Raw genomic sequence first — 27,861 nt, forward strand, 5'->3', positions numbered from 1 at the left:
TTTTGCAAGTCAGACTGCAAGAAACCACTTTGTGCAGATGTCTGTGCACACACTAACCCTACTGAACAGCTTCCATAATTGTACCCACCCAGAACTCATAAGCACAGAAACTCAGATAAAACTGGAGGAGGAATAAAAATCCTCAAGAAGCTCACGAGCACAGAACAGCAATGGAAGGGGATGGAGCGAGGAGATAACCAGGCTGCTTGGTTATTACATTATAGAAATCAGATGCATTTTCTGTTACTCTTTTACCCTCCTCAGCAGGATGCTCCTTTTCTCACAGCATTCACACTTTGTAGTTCACAGGAGCCATTGCAAATGGAAGAAAGAAGTAATGAGCAGAAACAGCCAATCTAACCAGTCACCTTGAATACAGACAGCATGATTAGGGCTGACAGGCAAAGAAGGAGGTGCAGCGTTGGAACCATGAGCTAGCTACACAGACAGCTTCCCCAGGAACATATGGGTTTACCCTGAACAACCCTGCTTCCCCAGGTCACGTTGTTATGTCCTCACTTAACAGTGAGCTTGTAGGCCTAATTCAGCAAAGCTACTCGACGGCATGCTTAACCTAAAAGATAAGTGACACGTTCTACCAACTTCACTGTGATTGTACGTGAGTTTAACCATCTTTGATGGATCAGAACCAGAGAGACGACTCAAAGATACGGTGGCAAATCTGGAAACTGAACCCAAGCTCCTCTGGATCAGTTCAGTGCTCATCATCTGGCTAAACAATTGCTCCTGGCTTTTATTAACATACATTAAAAAGAGAATTTGGCAGATGTGACCTGAACTATGTTAACTGACATTTTATTTATTAAAGCAGTGTTCACATAAAGGACACCCAAACATAAGAACATTTGGAGCCAGACTTTGAAGCTATTTTATCCTTGCCAGTTGTAGTAATGAGTTGCAAATACCCCCCAAATTCCCCAAATTCTTTGGCAAAGTACAGGTCTGGATGTGCCCCCATTGCTGGCAAAACTAGATTTACTATTTTTGATTAAAATGTATTATTGTGTTAGCTGCCTGGAACACGGAATGGTAAATGGATGATAACTCATTTATCCTGCCGTGCTCATTTCTAGGCTGAAAGCCTAGTTTGATAAAAAAAAGCAGTAGAGAGATACACAGATTCAGATAGCAAATTCTGTTGATGTAAGCAATGGGTATGATCCAAGAATATTAAGCAATCCATGCAAAACTGTGATGCACACCTCTGCTGCTGCTTATATGATAAATGAACCAAGAAACAAACATCAAAGCAAGGATCAGAGCTGCACTCAGCCAAGTGGCCGAGACAGAAAAAGACACAGGTCCCCGTCCTCAAGAGTTTACTCTCTAAAAGCTTAGCAGATAATCAGTTTGCTTGCTGCTAAGCCTGTAAGAGAGCAATAATCTGCAGGTATCCTGGCAGAGTGAAGGCTTTCCAGAAAACACCATGACACTAAATTAATTTGGAAGAGGAGTTGGGTTGAGTAGGCAGGGCACGATGAACATGGGACACAGTGGCTACAAAGCACTGGGAGAACGCTGTGTTTAGCAGGGCCTGGCACGACCTATTTCAGTAAGGAATTAGTAAAGCAGGGCACAGGATGTTTATTCAAATGGCCCAATTTAAAATGCTGTGCATGCTAATAAGCCTACACAGGAGTTGGTAAGAAGCACCTCGAGGCCTGGAGGAAGCAACAAGCAAAATCTAAAGTGTCATTTAAAACTGAGACAAGTCACATCAAGGCCTGAAGACCAAAAATAGGATGACAGAAGTCTGGAAGAGTTATCGAGAGCGAATTCAATTAAGAACAGAGAACAGGTTCTTGCTTTAACTGAGTAGCTGGTGCTGAGGAAGGACCTGAGAGGAGTCCATAAAAACAGCAAGACAAACTAAGCAGCTATTTAAGGCAGCAAGAAGTTGTCTGGCTTGCGTACCATCCAAGCCGATACAACTGTGTATCTGATTAAACAAAGAAAGGAACTGTGGTATGCACAAGATAGCATAGTCTAAGAAAGAAGCACTTCAACAGCAGTAAAAGAAAAGCTGTTGGAGCCCTCTAACTAGCAGCTCTTGTTCTGAGAGGAAAGAACATCGAAAAACATCCTTTCAGTAATTTAAATAATTCTAACCTTCATGAAGTTATATCATACCCTCCCCAAAGTATTAGCATAGATCAACCACTTTCAGCACTTTACCAGTAACATTTAAAGGGAAAAAAAAACAGAGTTAGGGAAAACAGCTGCTTTTTTTGCAGCGTGTACCCAGTGTCCACAAAAAATAGGTCATTTCATATGGCTCAATGTCTGCTGGATTCTCTTTTGAGAATCTGTGATGACAGCACATGTGTGCATGGTATAAAAGCATATCGGCTTTCCTCGCCATGGGCTGCCAAGTACACTCTGGCACTGCTGTGCCCCTGCTCTGCAGAGCAATGTCTTGCATCAGAGTGACTTCCTGACCTGATTTTAATATTATACTATTCTGAAATATACCCTATACAGCCTGCAGCTATCTAATTACACTCTTCGGCTTTCCTAAAGCCCTTGCCATACCCCTTGACTACTAGTACTGCAGATTCCTCAGAGTAATATAATATTATGCATGTAACAGATTTACCCTGTATATGGTTTTAATTGCAAGATCAAACTGGCAATAGTCAAGTATGTATAATTTCTCAATGTAGTTTCCTTAAAAGTTGTACTTACTACGTAAAACAGGGGCAACAAGGCTACTGCTCAGATCATCTTTTGGGAAACTAATAAGCATGCACTAGCACTAAGTGAGGACAAACAGCTGTCTTTAGCTCTGGACTGCTGAAATATCAGCCAAAGCCCACAGTGGCTTGTTAGCAGAGATTATCATTGGAAAGAGCTTGCAGCTGTTCTGTTTTGCCTCCAGTAGCTGTGTTCACTTGCTGTCACAGCACTGATATAAAGGCACTGCATATTACAGGGATTATCTGGATATTACGTGGGCAGACGGGGAAAAAACACACCCCTAACATCTAATGTTTCACATGTGGTAGCCAAGAGATAACCACATCCTTGCAAAACTGAAACACATAATAAAGTGCAGGTGATGAAGTCACATCCTTGCTGATCATCTCCTCAGCATTGCTGGCGTTGCCATCTTGATTATTCATATCTGAAGGCTTAATGGACTAAATGAGGCTTAAAGACTATGGCTAAATTCCCCCTCTTTGATCCACCAGGCAGTACTTGCCTGCAGTGTTTGTACCTCCTGATGCTAACAGGAATGCTGCCGTCACTTCATTCACGAGTTCCCATTCCTGAAGCACCTACCCTACTGCTGCTGGAGACCCCGGGCTGCCTGCAACCATATGTGTGCCCCCAGCATAGCCCCACTGGTATAGCGAGACAGTTTTGCTAAGCCATATTATCACAGTAGTTTGCAACTGCCCTTTCCCATGCATTTGTTTCCTTTTATTAGCTTCATTTCAAGATCATATCTGTGCCTGCAGCAAACAAGGGAGGGTTACAAAGATGACATAACACCCAAGAGCTGGGGACTAACTGCTAACGGTCTTTCTCCATCACCAGATTATCTCGGGTCTCCCCAGCTGCTCTGTCAGCTTCACTGACAACGTGGTCATTTGCAGCAGCTGAAGAGCAACTGTACACACTCACACACTTTTCCATCTCTCTCTCAACTGCTAGTCCCATAGGCCCATTCAGCCCCCAAAATATTTATGACTGCAAATAGCTCTCTTTAGGTAGAACACGATGCCTTCAACACCACTTCACATCATGACAGGAAACACAGACTTTGTAACAACGACTAGCAATCTGGGGTGCCTTGATCTCCAGTTTGTCCCTGCAAGACAGTCTAAAGGATACAGCTAAAGGTTGAACAACCAATGAGAACTGCACACTTGGTATACACATTTTTAATAAAACTGCAAAAGTCAGACCTTTTGCAAAGCATTAAGTTCAGGCAACCAAGATCACTCGAAATTTAAGTTGGCGTTTTTAATGAAGCTGAGATCTGTGTATCTGCATTTATTTTCGTCCATAGACAGTCTCCTATTTCAGACAAAATGCAATTGTAAAATGCAAGGCATGCATGCTAAAACCCAAACATTAGGCAATCTCTCTGTACCAGTTTATTCAGCCTCAGCAGGGTAGTTTTGTTTGCTCTTCTGAGCAGAGGGAATGAGGGAGATGGCTGTTCCTAAACCATTACATTCTGTAAATAATGAAGAGTACATAAAAGGTGGAGTGCATGAAGTTCAATGCCTTACTTTTTCAGCCACTCCGCTATATCTGCTGCAGTAGCACCATAGTTCTCAAAGTGGAACAGGAACTTTCCTTTCCTGTTAAAGCAACAAAACAAGGTTTAGTCCTTGCCCTGGAAGATAAGAACATGCAATTATAGTTGAATATATGATTTCTAAAGTAGTAGCAAAACATAACTGACTCAAAATAGCAGATTGTAGGATATCCCCGGACATTGTATTCTTCCTTTATCCTTTCAAATTCAGCAGAGTAAACATTCATCCCCGCAAGAACCTGAAAAAACAGAGCATAATCAAATAAATTCTTAAAATACAGCAGGAACATTACCACTTTTTTTAAAGAGTTAAGTAAAAACAATTAAGCTCTGAGCAGATTCTGATTTCTTTCATATTGCTGTAAAGCAAGGAGACCTCTGTAAAAAGCAGTGAAGTTTTTCTGGTTTTGTGCAAGGGGGAAGAGAGCAATATTTGAGTCTAGTCCACACAAAGCAAACACCAATCAGTTTGTCACCTCCTCCTTGGTCTGGAAGTGTCTCTCTCTTTTCATTCACCCACTAACAGAAATATCTAAAGGGAATTCTCTCAATCGTGTCACTTGTGCTCTTCTTTGTGTATTTGGATTTTAAGCTACAAACCTAAGTACACGGTTTAGTTCACATCCTAATGTTAGCTAGGACACAAGAAGTTCCACTCATCTCTCTGGTTTCCACTCCAGCAATGAATTTACATGTCCAGAAGATCTAACCGACCAAGCACTGGCATAATGAACTGTACTGTGTTCAGTTTTGGGCCCCTCACCACAAGAAGGACATTGAGGCGCTGGAGCGTGTGCAAAGAAGGGCAACGAAACTGGTGAGGGGTCCTGAGCACATGTCTTATGAGGAGCGGCTGAGGGAACTGGGGTTGTTTAGCCTGGAGAAAAGGAGGGTCAAGGGAGACCTTATCGCTCTCTACAACTATCTGAAAGGAGGTTGCAGAGAGGTGGGAGTCGACCTGTTCTGTCAAGTAACAGGTGATAGAACGAGCGGAAATGGCTTCAAGTTGTGCCAAGGGAAGTTTAGATTGGATATTAGGAAGAATTTATTTCCTGAAAGGGTCATCAGGCATTGGAATGCATTACCCAGGGCAGTGGTGGAGTCCCCATCCCTGGAGGTATTTAAGGGTCGTGTAGATACAGTGCTCAGGGACATGGTTTAGTGGTGGGCTTGTCAGTGTTAGGTTAATGATTGGACTAGATGACCTTACAGGTCTTTTCCAATCTAGGAGATTCTGTGATTATTCCAGTTCAAAAATGCTCTTACTGAATGGCAAGGGGAAATCAGCATTACTTTGATGTGAAAGTAAAACATGCCCTATTTCCATGAGTCCAGGAAATACCACATAGCATTTATATGCTTTAAATACGTTAACTTACCTGACCGGTAGTGTATAATGAGAGTTAAGAATTAACCTTTTCCTACAGATACCACAACAGGGGCACAGAAGCACAGTAGCTTTTCGGACTAGTAAGTGAAACAAAAGCCTCTCCTTCCCTTCCCTCTACCCCAACCCATCTTCTTCCTCAAGAGCCCTTCACCCTAAGCTTCAGGCTCAGGGCTCCTGCAAGTTATCCTGTGCCCTGTCCAATTGCCTTCCAAAAATTTCTGAGTTGAAAATCTGAAGATGAGACTGATTCTGAGTTTCTGTGGGTGTGGGATTCACACAGAGGTCTTTCTGCTGTCAAACCTTCAACTGGTGAGTTGCTGAGATACCACTTCATGATTAACTTAGTTTAATGGCATTGATGGCTTAAATCATTTTAGCAGCAGGGTCTTAATCCAAACCCCTCCTCCTTCCCCCTCCAAAACCAGGATTTTCTCCTTCCAGCTGAAACACCACATCAGAATTTAATACGAAGTTCCTGACTGCAGCAAACTGCACACACCAACCAAATGTGCTCAGAGCCAGCATGAAATAAATCTTAAAGCAGAAAATCCTCATTTGAAGGTCAACTTTTTCTAAGAACGTGCTGGAAAGTCACAAAAAGATACTTTGTTTTCTCTCCCCTACCCTGAGAAAGGATAAATGAAAGATAACCGAGTACAGAAATAGGGTTTACGCTGGCTGGCCATGCATCTTACTTTGAATTTTCCTTGTAGTTCCAAGAACCAGATTGACTTAATTTGTATGAGGTTATCTAGTGCCAATTCTCCTCTTCCCTCATCCTTTACGTCACCACTTGAGGGTAAGTAAATGTAATAGCATCAAGACACAGTGCTTGCTTTATAAAGCGAGAAGCAGGTTCGTTAACTAATTCCCTCATAAACCCCAGTCCACCAGATTTCATGTTTGCCGTGAACTTTCAGAGGATTTCCTAGGTTTTAAACAGGCGTTCCCAGCCATTTCAGATGCTCTCCCGCAATTTCACTGTGTCCACACAGCCTGCGGTGACTGATACAAGTCAATAACTTGGATTCATTCTGGTGTTCATAAATCATATGAAGCATAATTAGCAAAAAGCCTCTTACAAAGGGATTTGTTTTTAATGAAAAAAGTAACAGCTTTAGCTGACCTATGATCACAGTTATGTAATATCAGGCTGTCAGAGACCATCAAAACACACCCCCTACCCAAAGACAGGATCCTCCCTCTGTACCTGAGCTGCTCCTGCCAGATGTTTAGCTAATTTGCTTTCAGCAAATGACTGAATGACCCTGACTTCAATTTAAGTCCATTACCTCTTGCAACAGCCACAGCAGACATGAAGATCAGTTTATTCCTTTCGCCTCTGCAGTGACATTTGACATACTTCAACACTTACCTGCTCTCCACCAAGCTACCTATAACCTAAACCGACTCTGAACCTTTCCTAGCTGGCCACATCTTCTGGTCATTCCTGTTTTACTGTGGCCCCTCCCTCACTTCATAGTTTTCTTGATGGGATTGCTCCAAAACTGGTACCTCACAACACCACCTGAAGCCTTCCTAGAGCCAAGTTTAGTGAACAGATTAAACAAAGTCTTCCTTTATCTGATATCTGAAATACGTGTAGGAACTTTATGCTTCTGAAGTCTCATGTTTTTACCACTAAAAAAAAAAAAAAAAAAAAAAGGAAAAAAGCACCAAAGGAAGGAAGCAGTTAAGCATACACTCAAGCCGGTCTTGACCAAGTAAAACACTGGCACACAGAGTCCACAGGCATTAAGGAGATGCTGAAGTGCTTCGCTGACCACCAGTTCCTCCCTGCACTGGGGCCATAGTGCACTGGTGACAATCACTCGCCAGAGCCCACCCTACCCACAAAGTACAGGAATCTCTTGTGCCAAGGATAAAATAAGCCATTTTCTTCCAATTCGGAGCCCCTTTTCTCCTTCTGCGCTAGGTGTAATGGAACTGCAAGATTTAAACCGAATGTAACACTGAAAATGCCACCCTGCCTTCCTCTCAGTAACAGCCTGGGACAAGAATCAACCAGTCCCAAGAGAATGCAGCGACCAGCAACAGGTACAGTTCACCTTTTCATTTTTATGACCTATTAAAGAGGCAATACTGTACTTCATTTTCTTGCCATATAACAGCAATAATCGCTTTTGAGCCTGGCACATCCTGACAGCTAATGACAGGTCAGATTAAAAGGCCAAACTTTCATCTCATCCAAACCAATCATAAACTTTCCAGCAAAGTCTGATCTGGAGGTCAGCATCACTCTAAGGTACCCCAAGGATAATCTATTATGGGTACAGTGCAGTTAACTTTAGAAACAGCAAACTGTACACATCCCACTCAAAAAGCTAATTAGGTCAAATTTAGATGAACAGACTGATTTTTGTGAAAGGCACAGGTGGTAGTGGCATACCTGGACTTTCCTCTGAACTGATCCTGCACTAAAAACACTCCAGTGCAAAACGTAACCCTGACCTGAGCTGCATCGAGCACAGGCACTGCCAGCCTCAGTGCTGTGCCACAGCCCTGTCCCTCAGCTGTGCAGGATTAGCCCGGATCTACAGAAACCACTTCCAAGTGAGGAAGGAAATAATCAAACTAGAATAGATTTGGAGTTTAAATTCTCCGGTCTGAATTTAATAAAACAAGCTGCACATGGACAAGGAAGGGATAATTGCAGGAAAACACAGTGCTCTGCAGCATGCCTTCTCTCTGGCACTACCTCTGTAGGTGATTCTTTACATTCCTAATTTCTGCCCACCCCACGCCTCACAATGTACCCGCCGTGCAAGACAGGAGTGCCTTCCCAAAGCACACGCTCCATCGAGGGGAGATGGCATCAGAGTGCTGCCTGGCTAGACAAAAACGCACTTGAAAATATCTTCAAGGGTTGTACTGTGTCCTAAATAAATCTGAACAACTCCCACACATTTCAGCCCTAAGCAAACAAGGATTTAGAAAAATCACTTCTGAAAAATAACTTGTTGGGAGAACGTGGAGGAGTCCGACAGCACTCTGTGAGCAGCACTGGCCAGAGCTGCTCTAGTGGCAAACCACAGTGCTTCATCTCCTGAAGTTGTGCCGGGGAGGTTTAGATTGGATTAGGAAAAATTTCTTCACCGAAAGCGTTATCAAGCACTGGAACAGACTGCCCAGGGAAGTGGTTGAGTCACTACCCTTGGAGGTATTTAAAAGACCTGTAGATGTGGCACCTGGGGACATTCTTTAGTGGTGAACTTGGCAGCGTTAGGTTTACAGTTCGACGCAATCATCTTAAAGGTCTTTTCCAACCTAAATAATTTTATGATCTTTTCCTCATCATATGCCACCTCTCCTGAAGAAACCTGTAAACTTGACAGTGAATGATGCAACAGGCAGGATCAGACCAAACCCAGCTAAACCCATGAAACAACAACTCTATTTCTTTGTCAATGTATTATTGGTATCTTATACATTAAGCACATTATAAAACCTTGAGTAGAGAAGTGCCTTCGACTTGCTTAGAGAGATCAATACACCTTATTAGTACAAATAGGTAACTAAATTATTGTGACTGCTGTTGATAGATTTTATCATGGTCAAAACTTATTTTCCTTTCAATCTAGTATGAATGCTAACTTTGTTGACAAAGCTATAGTAAAACTATAAGATTTTATTAATGCTTAGCTTAGTGGCTAGGAGGATGATCAGTAGCTAATGTCAGGAAATCCTCCTCCCATGACACTGTGATTCTCCACTAAAAGTGGATTAATTATAACTATTAGGGCATCCACCTTTGATCATCCCTCAGTGAAGCATCAGGCCAAAAAGCTTATCAAACCCATTATGGCAAACATTTCTTTATCTTTACCAACATGAGTTCAACAGGACTACTAACTCACAAATTAGAAACTAAACATAAAACTATGTAGTGTCCGAGCCTTTTTTCCATGGCAAGAACTACACTGGATCTAAAGGATAAGTGAGTTAAGATCTCATTCTCCAAAGTTTTAAAAAGAATAAATCCAAGAGAGAGAATCCTGAAGAGATCTGGAACAGAATCATTCATTTCTGTTTTGTTTCAACTTGCTTAAAAATTCCCCACATTGATAACTATTTGTAGTTTTGAATACTAAAAAAAGAAAAAGTGTTAGAAGGTAAATTTCATATAAATCTTATCTTCTCACTTACATATTTACCCTTCAGTTCTGTGGCTGCCTGCTGGTAAGATGGCATCATTCTCTTACAAACACCACACCCTGATAAAAAAGAAATTGTGTAAGTAACACGCCAACAATTCTATTCAGATTGTTCTACAGGATCTATGTTCCAAAGCATATGAAACTACATTTTTTTTTTAATAGAAAAGGATCTTTAAAACAAAATTCCTTATCTATTTCGTGTAACAATTATTAGATTATTAGTTGCTATAGATGTTACTTCTTGTTACATGCAGCTATTTTTGCATGTTTTTCATGCTATGCATTTTCATACTCATTTCTCATCCCAGTTTTGGCAAGAGTAACACCATCTTATATTTCTCAGGCTCTGAGCTGAGACCAGAGAGGAACTTAAGATGAAACTCACATTTCAAAAGTCAATGGAAGATGTCATGCTTGTGAACTCAAACAAAAAGCTCTGTGCCTTTCTAGCCTTTAAAGGGAGGGGGGGAGGTATTTCAGATTCATCCCAGTTTAACAAGCGTCTTTGAAATTAATTTGAGACACATTTCCTAAACACATTAAACAGACATCAAAAGTTAAACAGTGCTCTGTTAATTGAGAAGACATAACTCAGAAGAAGCAAGAGCCCTTGTAGGATACAATAACTTTATGCACTGAGGAAAATACAAACAGCAAGTAAAGAAGACTACCAATGTATAGCTGGTGCGTGCTAAGAGCTGTTTGATGACGCTCTGGAGTTCTAAGTAGATTAGCACTAAATCACCTTGTAAGCAGCAGGTTTCATCCTTGCCAAGTAAAATATGTGCCTACACATGAGAAGGGGCAGGAGGGTGGAGAGCATGAAAGAAAGGAAGCTGCACTCAAGCACTTCAGACACTTCTTGTGGAAACTCTTGGGTCCACCATGGGACAGTAGTCAACATTCTTATTCTGGTGAAGAGATAAGGGTTTTGAAAATATCCTCCAGAAAGGAGGAACAGATTTTGCAGCCACTGGTTTAGGATCACATCAGCATGCCTGGGAGGAACATCCTTTAGTCAGAGAAAAGAGAGCTCTTGTTTCTGTGGTCTTTCCACCTTGATCTCTATGCTCAAATTGCCAGTGAGGTTGTTAAATTAGTGCTGGTCAAAATGACGATTTCTTGGTGGGTGCAGACCACTCATTTGAGGCCCACTGAGGTCCTGCAGCTTCCTCCAAACCACTGGACAGACATCAAAAGATATGAGTTATTAACACCATCTTCTGGATCCTCTGTTTCTTCTCTCTTCAGCAGCCTCAGGCCTCGAACTCACCCAGCTATCGATCGATCGATCTCTCTCTTCCCCTCTTCAACCTCTTACCGCTCCCTGGATTCCCTTCTGGAGCACAGGCACAAACCAGCCTCCTCCACCCAGCCATCACCCCTGTAGTCCTGCCGTTCCCAGCTCTGCTGCTGCCTCAAACTTGCTGCTCCCGAACCCACTCCAATATAATCTCTCCTGCCCACGCATTTCTGGGTTATACTGTTCAGGATGCTGTCAAGCCACCTGTATCCTTATACAGGCATACAAGGGTAACCTCGAAAAACTCATTTTCTTCTCTTCTTTTTTCTTGCACTTTGACTCAAAAGGAGGGGCTTAATCAAATACGTATTAGCTTTTCTACTAGTAATCACTATTTTTAAAGCCCTGTTTTCAATGACATTAAAACCAGCTCCTTTTTGTTGCCAAATCCAGGCTGTATCCTGCAGGAGTCTTCTTTGACAGTTAACTACAAATAAATCTAAATGCCTATAAGTATACCTAATTTTTCATGTTTAGTGCTGCCTGACTTTATAATATAGGTCCGAAAGTACAGTGAATGGTCTCCAAAATGACAGGTAATACCTTCTAAGGAAAGCACGCCTTTGCTCTGAGTCATTTTACCCAGACCAAGCATTTCTGAAATATTGAAGAAACTACATTTACGTTTGCAGCAGCTTTCATCTCCTTCTGCACTGGTACGTAATGAAAGAGCCCATTTCCTATGAATCCGCCGCAATGAATCTAAAGCCCCTGCTTCCAACAAAGCAGAGAAATAATGCAGCTGTCTTCCCTGTAGCTTCCCAAACAAAGCCTCTGATGTCCTCTCGTGCCAAAGACCCCCTGACTCATCCCTTACAAGTAAAGAAAAGCAAAATTTCTTGTAGTGACCAGCCTTGATTTGCTGCTCCCAGTTATGAAAGGTAGCACCTGTATGTAACCAGTAACTTCAGCTGCCCGAAGCCAGTATTTTAATGCAACTGCTGGATGTATTCTGTCTCCAGTAACAGGAGTAAGAAAAGAAAAATTGGACAAGAACCAAGTCAGAAGGTCTCATGTGTTAAATAAAAGATGAGGAAGTTAAGAACTGTGAAATCAGAGGGGAGGAAAAAAAACAAACTTACAAGTAGGCTTCCTTCACAGCAGTTTAGAAAGCAGCAAAAGTATTACAGCACTGAAGACTAGCAGGTGTTTTGCCACTTCAAAAGAAGAGAAACTGGAAGAAGGAGGGTTTCTGGGGGAATGGTTCAAAGAGAACGAAGGGTTAGATAAGGCACATTTCAAGAAGAGACTCAGTTGTGGAAAACAATAATTCGTGATACAGGTAAACTCTGAAAGCAGCTGAACTCTCCCTGAAGGGGTGATTTACAGGCAAAGCAGGCATATCGTCTCCTGCTGATGCTAAGGTGGCAGCAGCAACTGGGAGCAACCACGCACCATGCCAGGCCACACAGGACCATCCTGCTGCAGAGCCCGAAGGCACAGAGCTGCAACTGATTTAATGAAAGGAAAAAAACATTCTCTTAGTGATGAATCAAACTAAGTTTTGGGCAATTCTGGCCATCGTGGCAGTACTCAGATGAGACTAAGAAGGCAGAATGGTGTTTCAGGCAGTAATTACAAGAGAAAATACACCGAGGAACATCAGATAATGCTGCCAAAGGACACAGTTTTGAAGAGAATCAGCCAGCAAATTGCTAGTAGTGTCTAACATCAATTTCCCCATCAGGGCAGCGCTGGGAAGCTTTTCTAGCTTAGGTCACATGTTCATTTCTTTCTCATGGCTTCCCTTGCTTTCCAGCCAAGCAACAACCCCAGTGCAACACTAGCTTGTTTTGAAGAGCTGGAAAGCCTCTCCCATACCAGTCACCAGGAAACACAAAATGCAGTTGTAAATCTGCAAAATTAAGGAACAAGCGGACAATGCAATGACAGGACAGCAGCAATACAAGGTCACAGCCACAAAAGAAATGCAATGACTGCAATGTGCTGCTTCTCTTTCCTTCCTGCCCTGGCACCCTGAAGTCCTACTTGTATTCAGGTTAGTCCTGCCCATATGCGTAGGAACACGCAGGGTGCCTCCTGGATGGAGTAGGAAAGGTATTCCTGCTCCTGACCACTGAACTCTTCCCTCTGCCTGCACTCAGGAAGAACAAATATGCTGGCTATTTTCAACTTTACCATCTCCTCTAGAGAGCTTTTGCTTGTGTTGAACCAGCTTGTCTTATACTATGGCCCAAACTGCAAAAGTAAAAAGTGTGTGCAACACCCATTTGCACTTAGAACTTCACACAGGCCAGAGCGCTAGGCACTTTCAGACAGATGTATTAACACTTATGCACTCAGCATACAGTGTTTCTGTCTTGTACACACAAATCTAGAAAGGACAACAGGTAAAGAAATTACAGAAAGCAGCTGCTTAAAAGAACAATGAGCAAGAGTCATCATCACAAAAAAAGAGGCAAGACCAAGATAGAAGCGATGGACAACTAGGGGAAAACTGAGGACAAACAGGCAGAACAACACAAGGAGTTGAATGATAAAGATGCAACAAGAAGGTATTACTGAAGCATAGGTGAGGCTTCTACTCAGACTTGGACATCTCTCAGGGGAGAAGGGAGAAAGAGGTGATAGGATGTGCTGGGTTACTTACATGGGGCATAGAACATCATCAGAAGGGGTTTGTCTTCCTTCTTCAGAAGCCTTCTCAATTCCTAACAAATGAACCAAAGAAAATAAAAACAGACCTATACCCAAGGATACCTCTTATTATTTGTGTTACAACTTAAAAAAATTAATATGTATATTGATACAGGCTCGTTTATCTGAGGGAAGAGGGGTCATCTTTCCTAACAGACAAGACTTGAGTTTCTTCTCCTTGCTCAATTTTAACTTGAAAGAAGATGGCAAAACTTATTATAGATTAGAATGTCTGCTAAATATCCTAGACCAGTATCTTCACTGTTGAGATGTGGAAGTTGCATGGCTTGGTTTATTTTCACTGCAGAATCTCTGACGGGAAACTTTTTCTTCCCTGACCTATCCAAAGAGCCATACTCTAATTCAAAAAGTCAGGCTAAATAATAAACAAACCAAGTTCAGTTAACACACTATGAAATCTTGTCAGAGCTATGAGAAGCCACGAGAATAGATTTTTCAGTACCGGCGTGATAGAGAAACCAGATGAAGTTTTGAAATTGAATGCAACCCTTGCAAGGCTTCTAATAGAGTACAGAGGGCGAACATTAAATATTAATCTTCCTACAAAAACTGAATGTCAAAATAACTGTTTCTAATATTAAAAATGAAAGCCAGAAAATTAAAAAGGCCCTCTACGAAATACCAGCTAGAGTCCAATCAATTAAAGTTTTAAAAAAATCTATAGACTAGAAAACTAATACAAAAGACCAAGCTGATTATATTGGAGAGAAAATAATGGGTAGCTCTGTGGTGGCACTGGCTTCTTAAGGTAGTTTCATTGTATTTGCTGCTTTCCCACTTAACACTGAGAAGACAGTTACCGTACAAGATTAAATCACTCAAGATTCAGATCCTGTTCCTTCCTGCTCCAGACTTCCTGAGACAACCTCAGGCACATGAGGGAACCCAAGTTTTAATGAAAACCTGCAGTTGTAAAAGCAGCGTTTTACCTCCTACTTGCACCCTGCAGTGATTGCATCTTGCAAGCTGCTACACTTTCCTAAGACAAACAGGTCTCTTCAGCCACTCCATCCACAATGCTTTCATACTTGCCATGTAGCCAGATGACTAATATCCTGACCACATGTACAGGAGAGGATGGTGGGAAGCAGGAGATTTTACTCTATAGTTATCACAATCCACAAACTTTGTCAAGTCACTTAAAACAGTTTGGATGCTTTAAACTTCCCTTCCAAAGAAAGGAAATAATGGTGCTTCTTCATTAAAGAGTTAACAAAAACATACACACACCCTTCATCCCATATATTTATAAAACATATACAACATCTATCCACTAATGTACCTTTTCACTGTCAACATGCACAACATCTTTGGCTTCAGGATCCTCCTCCCAGAGTGGAGCACCTTCTGGATCCTTGAGAAAGGCCACAATAGACTGTAATAAACACAGGAAAAAAGCTTTTAAAGCAAAATGAATGGAAACCATGCGACATCCAATCTCAAATCTATGCTGTCATGCAAACTTCATTTAATTAGTGCACGGCCTTTGCTTTCTGTTCATACTCGTCTGCTGTAACACAGATGAACACAAATCTCCTATCGCAGAGCCAAGTGATATAGGGGTGTACACCTTCCGCATAACTTGTAACTCGACTTACCAGTTCACATTTCCACTATAAAACTGGGGAAAACAGTGTGGAAGTAGACCAGCACACAGGCAGCAGGCTTCAAGGATCCTTCAGAGAGTTCTTTCAATGGTACTGGATCTGCAATACTTCCACAGTTACTCCCTGGCTTAGCAGGAAAGATTTCTTTTTATGTAGAGGTCAGGTTCCCATGCCCTCCACCGTATCGGAGTAACCTTTGAATCCAACAGGACTAGATGGAGGGCACACTGACACTCGCTGTGAGCAAAAGCAATGAGCTCCACATTTAAAGATCAAACTGCTTATTTGGTCAAAGGAAGAATAATCCACCAATAGTTTCCTCTATGACCCATCTACCTAGAAACTGCACTCAGAAGAAGCAAACCCGACAAGAGAAGCGGGAAATACGAGACCCTATGATTCTGTAGCTCCCATATTCAACAGGCTGAGTATACACACATGCATACTTTATAACTGCTTTACCTGACTGACACACAACCAACAATCTGTTTCAGCAGACCACAGATATTCTCTAATCATAAGCAAATACTCTCCGATGGCTCCAATTTCAGCCTGAGGGAAACTCCAGCCCTCCGAAGTCAATGAGATGCTCTTCACAGATTCCAACAGAATCACACTGCCCCCCATTTCCAGCTGTACATGGAAGCACAGGCTCGATCGCTGTTAGCCTTGGATATCTGTGCTCTAGGAAACATAATACTTGGTTTTCTGTGTTCATTCACCACTCAGATTGACCCCATTTCTTTCTCCGTGGCATTCATTGTAGGTACATGTCCACTCCCAGATAAGATTTCTGCCACATCAGTAACGTAGTGAGGTCCCTGCGGAGCTTCGTTCAATGTAACAGTGAGTGGATGATGCTGCCACAGCACTAGGTGAACTTCCTTGCAGTCGGAGCAATGAAAAGTTCATTAAAGCCTTTTTCAGCCCATGGGAAATTCTGCCAAAGCAGCTCATGACTGAAGAGCAGAGCTGAATATATACTAACACATGCCAAAAGCATCCATCTAAAAGCCTAGATTTGCACTCCACCTTCTCAACAGCAGGTTAGCAGCACACCTGGTGACACATGCCACGGAAACAGCCTGAGACACTTTTGCCACTTCTCTGCCTTTGGTAAGGCTGCTCTGGTACAACATCCCAACAGCTTATCAACAGACAATGGAGGTCAGCCCATTTTCCTGCATCTCAGTTGGCACTGCAAGGCTTGGGGGGATTCAGAGCTTATGGCAGGATCCGTTTATTGCATTTATGTTTCTGTCTACTTGCACAGCTAATATTGAAGAGATTTGTCTTATCACAAGAGACAGCATATATTAGTCACTAGACAGCAAGAAAGGCACTTAATGTACACAGTAAGAAGACCTAAGGGGTGAGGTAGTAGTGTTTGGACAACAAACACTTCAAGGAGAAGAAATTTGTGAAGAAGAATATGGCATTAGCAGAGAAAGGAGATAGCTAGGAAAAAAAAATAAAATCAAGTAATTTATAATGGAGTTATAGTTGTAAAAACCTCTAAAACTAAAGACATTAACATCCCAAATGATGCCCTAAGAAGACTTAATAATATACAGGAAAAGGAGAAAAGAGGACAAACTTGGGGAGATGTTCTACATTTAGGAAAGCTACATCATGTTCTGCTCACTCTCAGTCTGCACAGTCCTCAACTATACACTGGAGAAAAGGAGAGAGTGGTCAACATTTTAAATGGCTAATGAGTGCAATTGACTCCGCTAGTTTCAAGAATGCCTGCGTGCCAAGTTCAGTCATGTAGAAACAGATGTGGTTAGAGGATGGGGGATTAAGGAGATTTAATTCATCCAACCTCTCCCTCTCAGCCAAGAGAGAAAAAATTAGATGTGTAATGTCTTCTGGCAGGAGCAGGCAGTACGTTGCCTTGCACTCATTACTCCATGCAGTGAAGAGAACTTCCTGTGTGCCTTTAAATAGGAAAGAACACCCCCAACAAACCAGCACTTTGTAATCACAGAAAAGCAGTGGTCCCCAGGCTGCTGCGTTAGAGACCAGACCAAGGTCCGGGCCACAGGAACGCCCACATTGAAGAATCAGCTATGCTCCTGTCCTGCCGCGACGAGGTCAGGACCCACTTTGACCCTGCAGCACCGACACAGCCACGCTGGACTGCAACTCGCTGCCTGAACCCCTGCAAAAGCTTTGAACCTTAAACAGATTCAGCAGAATACAGGACATGGCTTCATCCAGCCTATGCTGCTAACAGCTAGCAAGTTTCAACAGCACAATAGCTGGCAATCATATACGGATCTAGGTTTTACCCTGAAAAAAAATATAAAATATATACACAGAAACATATCCCCGTACTTTTCACTCCTTTGAAGTATAATGCAATAGGGATGCTAATAAAAAGACTTCCCTTGATTTCATACACGCACTCTTTACAACAGCAAACTTGAAAAGGATTCAGATTTTAGAGCAGGACCGATTTATTGGGTTAGTCTATTCCCTTTGCTAGTACTGAGCAGATTTGTACTTTAATGAGTTTTCTTCATTTTAGAAGGAGAGTAGAACTCTCCCTGTACTGTATCCTCCAGAAAAGGCTTCATCACATAATAAACACAGCCTGGATACTGGCCTTGTGGCACTATTGAGGATTAGGACATGGTGTGGCTAAAGCAATGTACAAAGAGATACACCAGTTAAGATCAAAGACTGATCTAAACTTAGGTCTCCAACAGCAGCTGACTACAGACACTTGGGGAAAAACTACACTAGTACCATTCTTATATACCATACACTGGTATATGTTTTTAATTTCTGGCAAAAAGTAATCAAGTTTATGGACTGTGCACCAGCTGTTGTATTTGGACCTCTGTGCTTGCTAACTATCAATGGACCTATCCTTTATGACTATCTAAAACTGTTTTTAAGACTACTGAATTCTTGGCTTTCACGACATGTAGCTAGGAGTTCCACAACTGGGGTTTTTTTTACACATTGCAGTTGTTTCAAATCAACCCTCCCAATATGCCACTCTTTGCACCCAAGTTTGGAGAAAAAAATAGGTAATCATCCCCTTTTTCAAGCTACTCAGTTATACAAGTATCTATCGTGGTCTCCTCCAGTTATCATTTTTTCCAAGCCCAAGAATCTTCACATAAATATCCAAGCCACCTGTGCCTCTAATCATCCTCTTCACTGCCTTTCTGCAGTATTTCTACATCTTTCACTCCATGGGGCAACCAGAATCCCATACAAGACATAAGATGGACCCAAGGGACTCAGATGGTAGAATAGTATTTCCTCTTCCATTCTCTGTTCCTTTCCTACTCATTTGAATTTTAAATACTATTAAGTATAGGACAATATTTTCAAGCCAACCGCTGTCCTGACTGGTATTTCAAAACCTATTACACTAACCTGTATTATACCAGCATAGTTGGAGCTAGGTCCTCTCCTTCCCTCTCATATTCATTACCCTTCAAGTTCCTACTTTCATACTGACAAACCACTTGGTATTGTGAGAACCTAAACCCTTCTGCAAAGAGTTAGAAATATTTTTTTAAAACTATTCCTAATAATTTTGCATCACCAAACTTTGTTATCTTGCAGTCCACCTCCCTTGACCAGATACCCCAAACAGCTCCGATCCTAACACAGGTCACAGCAGCAGGACGTTCTGACTGCTAACTAACTTCCCCCCCACTATGAACACAGCTATCCTTTATTCCTCATTTTTATAACAGTAAACCCCCAAGGACATCTCTGCTAATTACGTAAGGAATTAGTTACTTTAAGAAATGCAACGATTTTCTTAAAAACCTGAGTACACTATCAGCTGGATCAGCCACAACTATGAAATTGCCGATTACTTCAGAAGAATCCTTTTACAGTTCTTCAGAGCTGAGTCCATCATTCTCCAAAATGTCATACATATATTAATATGTCGACTGGATGCCTAGAAAGAAGATCCGAGTTTTATTGCCACAAGCTTGCTGAATGATGTGAAACAAATCCTTTAATCTTCCTGTTCTTCAGTGTGTCCACCTGTCCGTAAAATGAGTATGACACCCTACATAATTGTGTTGCTCTGCTACTCACTGTTTGTAATGTACTGGGAGATTCCCGACAAACACAGCTGAGAGAAAGAAAGAAAGGTCACTGCCTCAACAGAAGAATGCAGGGAGAAGTGGTATAGAGGGAGAAATACAGAAAATATTCAGGCAGCTGTGAGCAGGAGAACAAGCAAACACTCAGCTGAGTTATTTGACCACTGCCCAGCTCTGATACACTGTCCAACCTGTAAACCATTAGCAGCCGGTTTCACAGGGCCAGTTAAGTTAAGAAAGGCTAGAGGTCCTGCAACGAGGGAGCTTCAAAACCCCCCTTCCACCCACAACGGAATCCCGCATCCCTGTCCACAGGATGCTGCTTCCCTCTCCTCAGCAGGCAGGGCAAAAGTGAAGGGGGGAATGCTCATCACAAAATAGAAACTGTAGGAATAAATGGTATGGTTCCTGTTGTGCTGTGATTGCCTCTCAGCCCAACACTCCCTGGGGCTCTGCAGCAGGTGCTTTCCAGTTGATCCAATCTGTAAGGAAGAGTCACAGCACTAATTTGCACTTTATGGAGGGCAGGAAAGACATGTCATGCATTGTTCGAACCGCTCAAATTTAGGCAACAAGTCTCCCTCACCCTGCCACCCACCAAGAGTTCACCAGGTGCATTTCCTTACTAAGAACAGAAGAAGCTTCAGGCACTCGCTGACTAAGCGCGGTATCTAACATTGCCCTTCCTAATGCCAGACAAGATTTCTACTGCAGGAGATGGGAAGATACACAGTCCTACTCTCCCCACCTCGGGCGAATCCTGCATGGCGACCCCAAGTGCAGGCTGAATGGATGATTCAAGCCAGGGAGCATTTCCAAGTCAGCCCCCCATCAGCTACCCCACAACAACTCTGGCTGTAAAAGGAAGGTCCAGAGCCACTGCGCTTAGGAACGTCCACTCTAACAGATTCAGGTTCATGTAGCATCTCACAAAGACCTTCCTCTATCCCAGGCCAAACCCCTGAACAAACCAGAAAGGGGAAGCAATTGTAATGACATCAGCCTGGGCTGGTGTCATTAAGCCTCCATAAGACCAAAGATGGTACGGAGGCCGGGTTCACTGGAGGAGGAAGAGAAATGGGAACCGGGCATCAGAGCTGGACAGAAGTAATTTCTGGAAGCCAAGTCATCGCAGGGCTGCAGCCTTACATGAGGATACTCCCAGTACTTCAGCACGGCTTTGCAGAGGAAGGCTGCACACTTTCAGCCTACTTACTGTGCTTTTAGTCCACCATTTCCACAATCATCAAGATCTACACATTTGTTTTGCGCTTCGTGTTGTCCTCCTTCCATTGCCTATTATTGCTTTGTGTCAAGGTTTGCAGAAGAAGGAAGGTCGTTTTATCCCTGCTGCACTCAGGGCACGTCCATAGGAACTGTAGTTCCATAATCCAATAAAAAAATAAGGCCACTCAGCTCTCTTTACAGTTTATAAACACACAACCTAAAAACCTCAGAGAACGCCTTATCAAAATGCAGTATCAGCTAATACTTTTAGTTATACTGCCATTAATAGCACCTAGTAATCAAAACAAAAAAAAATCCGTATTTGTTACCAGCCTGCAAGTTAACTCACAATTTACATTACAATTCCACGTGGGTTCAATCTTTTTAATAATATACAATTTTCCTGGATCTGTGGTTGGCAGACACAAACACACACAAAAACCTTTAGGTCATTCTGACAGCTGTTTATGAAGACTAACCCCCTCCCTTTCATGCCTTCAGCATGAAAAAGTACCAACACCTGTTTTTAATCCACAAATGTCTCCCCTGTACCTAGCAAAACCAAAAGAATAATAATCAAATATTTAAATTTACCTTCAATGTGACCGCTCTGTTATATTCAGTATGAAATGCACCATCCCTGTTGAACAAGGAGTGGGGAACAGTGTTAACTTACAGTAACGTTGCTGGAAATCATACAGCTGCTTTTCCTCACTTCTCACTAACCAGAATAGCATTAACCTGCTGAAGCCACAGAACTAAATAGAATTTACAGTACAGTAATTTAAGAGGGAAAAAAGAGTAAGGAAAAACAAAGACTGCAAAACAGAGTGTAAAGCAAACAGGTTTCTAATAAATAATTTCCTCCCTGACACTTTAACAAGAGTATTTACTAAGGCGTGATCTTTGGAGATGGAGATGCCGCTGCTTGGTGTCTCTTACACTTAACAGTACTCCCACTCCTATTATTTCCAGGAAGAAAATCTCCTGCTGTCTCACTACACTTGCCTTTCTCCACTTACTTTACCAAGTACTATCTCAAGTCAGAAAAGCAAGCACAGAGAGGTGAAGCGACTTGCCCAAGGCACATGCCAGCGGGCTCGTGACAGAGAAAGTAAGAGAGCTTAAATCTCAGGCATCAGCCCTGTGCATTGGGTGGTTTTAGTCCTTTGGGCATCTCTTCCAGGCCCCACTCATCCTCTATTCAACAGCAGAATAAATTTATCTCAACTGCTGTCACAACACATGCTTGAAAAGTGAAGAAACAGTAATCAATTTCATATGTCAAAGGATTAAAAAAAAAAAAAAAAAACATGCTGCAGCAGTATGGAGCTGCAAGGAGAAGGAATAGTCCTAACAGGGGCATTAACAATTAGGAACTACAAATCCCAGCCCAGCACTCACTTATAATGGAGTAATTCCACTCCTTTCTCCTTTGAATTAGGATCTACTTTCATCTTCTTGCATAATTTTCGGCTTTCAGTATCACTGCAAAAAACACATATTGGAAGAAAAATGGTTACAAGAAAGGAAATTCAAATGCATTCACTTCTGAAAACTCATTGCTGTGCTTCCTCATCAGCAATTAGCTGCAACTAACAGTCATTTGGAAGCTGTTCAGCCAAGTTTGTGGGACAAGCATTGTAGAAAGCTGCATTAGCCAATTTAATTTCTCCATTTGCTTGATCAGGACACAGTGAACTGTGGTAAAACAACATTCCAAAGCCAGGCTCTAACCAGTAGAAAAACAGCCCATTCTAGCATGTCCGAGTACCTCAGCAGACCTTCTGTCCACAGGATTAACACAAAATTTAGGAAGTTGAGTTTTCAAGAAGACCGTGCTACTGTTAGGGTGGTGGTCAAAGAGCACTGTTCGCTAAAAGGTTCAAAGAGAAAGAGCAGGTCAGCTTTTATATCTGGCAGAGGATAACTCAAAACCAGAGAGAAACATCTTCATGGTATCTTCAAGCCCAGATTACAACTGGCTAGCCCTTTTCTGCAGAAAACAAAACCCAATTCAAATTTTGGAGCCCCAAGCCCAGCAACTCCATTTACTCTAGGTATTAGGGATGTGTCCTGGAGCCACACCTGGCAAGTGGAGGTAACTACCATCTGCCACAGCTCCTGAATGAAGAAGGCGGCACGTGAGAGCAGACAGCCCTGCTGGAGGTGGTTTTCAAACTGAACACGAGTGAATAGCTTCCAGCACCAGATTAAGCTGAGCTGAAGAAGAGAGAAGGGTCATGGGAGCAAACTGCATATACACTTGCTTAGGTGGGCAGGTAAAGGGTCTTTATTGCCTAACTGCTGTCCTAAACAATGTGGAAGTGAAGTTATAAGGATACTTCAAGCTGAAGTGAATCTGAAGTCAAAGACATGAGGAGATGAGTGAAACAGTGCAACTACAAAGAAAAGAGGATGATTCACACTGACAAGAGTATTCTTTGCATTGACAAACTGCAAGATTAAAAAGCTTGGAAACTTGTTCCCAGCAGAGGACAACTTGTACCTTTTACGCAGATAAATCAATTTAGAAAATGAAAACACTGAAAACCCATCAAGTTTAAACTGATTAGAGACAAATTAGAGACACCAAGATGCAAGGGTTGCAAGAGCCCCACCAAATTAAGTGCTGCTGCCAGCACTGGTGCTAATTCTCCCAATGTTCTCCAGCTGCCTTTCTGCAAATGCGAGGAACAACAACCAGTAAATTCATAGTGTGCTGCAAATAAGAGCGTGCCTTTGTGGAAATTTCCCAAATGCTTATTGTAGATGGAAATGAGGAGAGGGCGCTATGGACACATGCCTCAAAATCAGAATATTATGCTGAAGATGGAAATGAGCATTTTAAGGAACTAACAAAGCATGCAGCTACCTTACCAGGAAGGAGCACCTGTAATCCCAATTGTATAGAAGCATGTTCATCTGAAGAGTCTTACTGAATTCATGTCAGTTCTGCATTTTCGGATCATAGTCAAAACTAGTCATTGTAACCCATAAACTCCTTCTTTGCTGCTCCAAGAGGCTGGAGATCCAAGTCTGGTAAGACAGTTATTTTCACGCTGCCTGCTGCATCTTTGTTTTCCCCAGACTGCAGCGGAAGGTGGAGCTAAATCAAATATTGACTAACATGAACATCTCTCCTTGTAACAAAACTAGATTATGAGACAAATAGCCTGGATTTGGATTTTTGCCGAGAAGGTGGTTTGCCCCGTGGAGTTTGTACAGAAAGTCTGCAGCAACATCAAACCCAGGGCCCAGAAACATCCTGTCTTCTCTCACCTGCAGTACTCCAACTGTCCCATGGGCTAAACCTAAGCGACTCAAAGGTCAGGCAAACTCAGGAGGAGGCACCAGTTTCCAATCATCTTCCCGTCTTACCCCAGAGATAGCTACAGGCACAGAGAAGCCCTTGTGGCCCTGCTAGAGCTGACTGCCAGACAGCTAACTAAAGTCAGCCCACACCACAGTCAACATTTGTAAATGCTCTTCTAGACACTCCCAAATGTTTCCAGGATACATGTATATTTGCGGCCATCTCAGCCTTGCCAAGACAAATGTTAGGCGGTTGATGTGAACAAGTGTAATGCTGAAACCTACCTCCAGCTACAGGGTCTGTCAAACCCTGACACGTGCAGACAATTGTTCTGGCATCAGCAGTGGACCAAAACAGGTGTCAAGACAATTCTGTTGCCAGTTCTACCACCGATTTGGTACATCTTTAAACCATGTGGGGGGAAAAAAGTGTAATTGTTCCTTATGTGTCATTTAGACATCCAGATGCTCATCTTAGAAGAGTTCTGCAAGGATTATAGTTGAAAAACGCTACGAAACATTACTACTGAGATGTACCTGTAAGCAAGCAGCTAGCAACTCCTACCACTCCAACTCCTACAAATTCATATTCTGTTCACATGAGTTGCTATTTAAAAAAAGAAAGATAAGAACAGCTGTTTCATTGGAAGGAAACACGATCTAAGCCTGCCCTGCTTTCAGGATTGCTCCATTTGTAGAGATTCACATAGCTGCTTGAATGCACATCCACTATCACAGGAAAGAAAGCAGCAGTTTGCTCCAGTATGTTCTCTTACTATTTAGTGGGCAGATTCTTTGCACCACTGCATTGGGAGTTTAGTCTGTTTATGCAAGCTATCCGCACTGATGTAAGGGATGGAAGAGGAGCAAATTCCCAGAATAGGAAGTGCCTAAATATGTATCAGTAATTTTTTCATGCATCAGTGCAGATTTTTACACACGCCAGACCCACCAACTCAGATGCTATACTAATGATTCTTTGTAAAAAGCAGAAAAGGAGACATACAGAAATGGCAGAGATGGACCTGTTCTGCTTTTCCTTCTGCTTTCACTTACAGCCAGACAAAAATAACCTGCAAAGAGCAACCTGCTCTGATATCACTTAGTAATGACCATTATCCTTAATAAGAGTAAATATCAACACAGATGCAGTCTGCTCTGAGAGATTTTTCTCTTTTGGATCTCAGCCAACAGCCTCTCTCTGAAGATGAGCTCCTCAACTCTCACAGGGGAGATGGTAATTAGGACTCCGGTTTTTGCAATTTTATTATACCACTTGAAGAGGCAGTGTAAGAGTTTGTTACAAAGACTAGAAGGGAAGAAAAAACCACAACAAAATCACAAAATCCAAAAAGCCAGAAACCATCCCCAACATCAGCACTCCAGACACTCCAAGATACTCCAGACAAGGTATCAGGCTCAGGAAATCCCAGTTTGAGGATGAGGTCAGCTATGTCCCCCCAGCAGCCACCCTCGTCTGCCTTATGCCATTTCTGTCCAGAGAAATTCAAACCCTCACAGGTCCCTGTGGTACTGCTGAAGGGACCTCTGCTTTGCCTGCAGGCAGTCCTACAAAGCATCCAGCTCTATCTCCATGGAAAATCATCCAAAATACCCACCTGTTTGCAATACCACAAAGGACCTAAACAGCAGCTGTCTATGTAGTAGTAAGGTCAAACCTTAAGTGGCACAATGGCACAGCTTCCTTCCAGTCCCACAGGCACGTTCCTCACGCTCCCCCTTCCCATGAAACCAGACCGGGATCCAAAACACTCCTTTGCTGGAGAAGCAAAGGCATATGGCAGCTTGGAAAATGAACGATAAAATCAAAGATCCAAGTTGACCTAACTAAGCAAGAAGTCTAAAATAACAACAAAGACAGCATGCATCACAGGAATACTTCACCCCTTTCCATTCACATCCCCATGTCCTCTACTGGGAGACGCTTCTGTCATTAGGGGTTACGACGGAGCTGGCAGGAAGCCTGACTGGAGCGCTCCCTATAATCCTCTGGGATCCCTTGTCAGCATTAGCACGCATGAATAATCACTTTGCACAGGCAGCCAGCTGTTACTGGGGCAGGAGGAGGGTGAGGGTCTTGTGAAGGAGCTCTGACCTCCTTTGGCTCACCACCAGTGAAGCCAGCACCTGAAGGAGATGTGCAACAGGTGTTCCTCAAGGGTGGTGCAGGATGCTCTGCCTGGGCAGGGCTGCCCACAGGCCTGGCAGCTGATGATGAAAACGATGGAGAAGCAGTGAGAGATACCGATGGCAGTCCCCAGTGCAACCCAGAGAAAGGCTTTTGCAGCAATGTCTCACGGTAATTTGAAGACAGAAAGAACAGAGGACAAAGCCAGACAGGAAGATCCGGGAGTTTGGCTGCAGCAAGTCCACATTGGTTTCTAAAAAACAAAACAAGTCTGAGTTGGATGGACCCTGAGTAAGAAACAGTATACCGAGGTGGTAGTGCAAAACACCCTCCTGGGGGGGAATACAAATATTATCCTGGCAGGTCCTGAATACAGCAGACTAAGATCGAACATCCTCAGCACCATCTTCTCTCACAAGCACAAATAAGATCTTCTGCAGCTCCCTAATTATTTCCCTTATCACATAATGCTGTCCATTGGCTTCTCATCAAGAAAGGAAAACAGCCCTATAACCACATCAGCCTCTGAGGACAAAGGCTCTGGAACGACTGTCAAATCCCCTCTTAGGAAATGACAAAAATGCCATTCAAAAAAAGTTGATGACTCCAGTTGCCAATGTAATAGCAGCACGTGCATGTGCTGTGTGGCCATACCACTTCAATGACAGTGCTGGCACCTACTAGTGCTTTGCAACGCAGACTGGACCCAGCCTTCTTTTTCATCCGTACCTACAGTGTTTCCAGGCACAAGAGAAGTAATTCATAAAAACACTGACACCACCAATTTAAGTAACCAGGTCAGTAAATCTGCCTGCACAAAAACTCATTCCTCTATCAGCATATCATGTAACCACATGTGAACCACAGACCTCACAACCTGTACACAGATTTTCTCTCGTCTATCTGTACATCTCTGTCTGAAACAGGGCTCAACAATCCACATAAATTATGCTTCATCACTCCTTTATATCACAGTTGCACCTGCAGACCTCAGCGCAATGCAAGCTCTATTGTACAGACAAACACCATCACTGTCCCAACAGTTGGAAGAGACAAGACTGAGCAGGTAAGGAGGAGGAACAGCCTCCGAGAGCAGGGCGACATGGCAGAGCAGAAACAGGGCTGCTGACAAAGCAAACTTCCCAACACTGGAAAAAGCTTTGGAAGGTGCCTGTCAAAGCACCTCATCATTGTCTCTGTTGTTTACCTGCTTTCATTCTTTTATGTTATGGTAAAAACCACCATACAGGGAACAACTCCAGTTATAACTTCAGGGAAGTGCAACTGCAATTGCGGACAAGCCCTCGGCAGTGAATTATCAAAGAGGGTTTCCCAGCCCAATGCGCAGCCTCTGCAATGCCCTCTGGCTACCTTCCATAGAATACCCTCTCCAGACAACAGACTGATGAACATTCTGACAAAAGCAAGGAGTTGAGATCCTGCCAAACAACTAATTGAGCTTGTGACCCAAAAAGCAGCAAAAGGGGTGTCAATGCCAGAAATTTCCTCAAGCCACCTAAAAATAAAAACCACATTTGCACTTGCAAACCTAATCTGAAAGAGGAAGTCATTAACAGTCAGTTGTAGTTAGATGTGCTCCTACAAGGTTTCGAAATCAAAAATGCAATTCATTAGCC

The 27,861-nt window shown here is 42.7% G+C and overlaps 1 protein-coding gene across 1 annotated transcript in view; it reads right to left on the reverse strand.

Annotated features, from left to right (window-relative positions):
• PDIA5 (protein disulfide isomerase family A, member 5) overlaps window positions 1-27,861 on the reverse strand; it is a 95,049-nt gene that overhangs the window by 50,774 nt on the left and 16,414 nt on the right. Inside the window, exons 5-11 of the mRNA XM_009887318.1 lie at window positions 22,165-22,248; window positions 21,355-21,400; window positions 15,124-15,216; window positions 13,774-13,834; window positions 9,849-9,916; window positions 4,439-4,530; window positions 4,263-4,334 (exon numbers count right to left, since the gene is read on the reverse strand). Coding sequence (XP_009885620.1) covers window positions 4,263-4,334; window positions 4,439-4,530; window positions 9,849-9,916; window positions 13,774-13,834; window positions 15,124-15,216; window positions 21,355-21,400; window positions 22,165-22,248 — 516 coding nt within the window. The remainder of the gene's footprint in view (window positions 1-4,262; window positions 4,335-4,438; window positions 4,531-9,848; window positions 9,917-13,773; window positions 13,835-15,123; window positions 15,217-21,354; window positions 21,401-22,164; window positions 22,249-27,861) is intronic.

This window comes from Charadrius vociferus, unplaced genomic scaffold (assembly GCF_000708025.1).
Source record: "Charadrius vociferus isolate BGI_N301 unplaced genomic scaffold, ASM70802v2 scaffold385, whole genome shotgun sequence".
NCBI lineage: Eukaryota > Metazoa > Chordata > Aves > Charadriiformes > Charadriidae > Charadrius > Charadrius vociferus.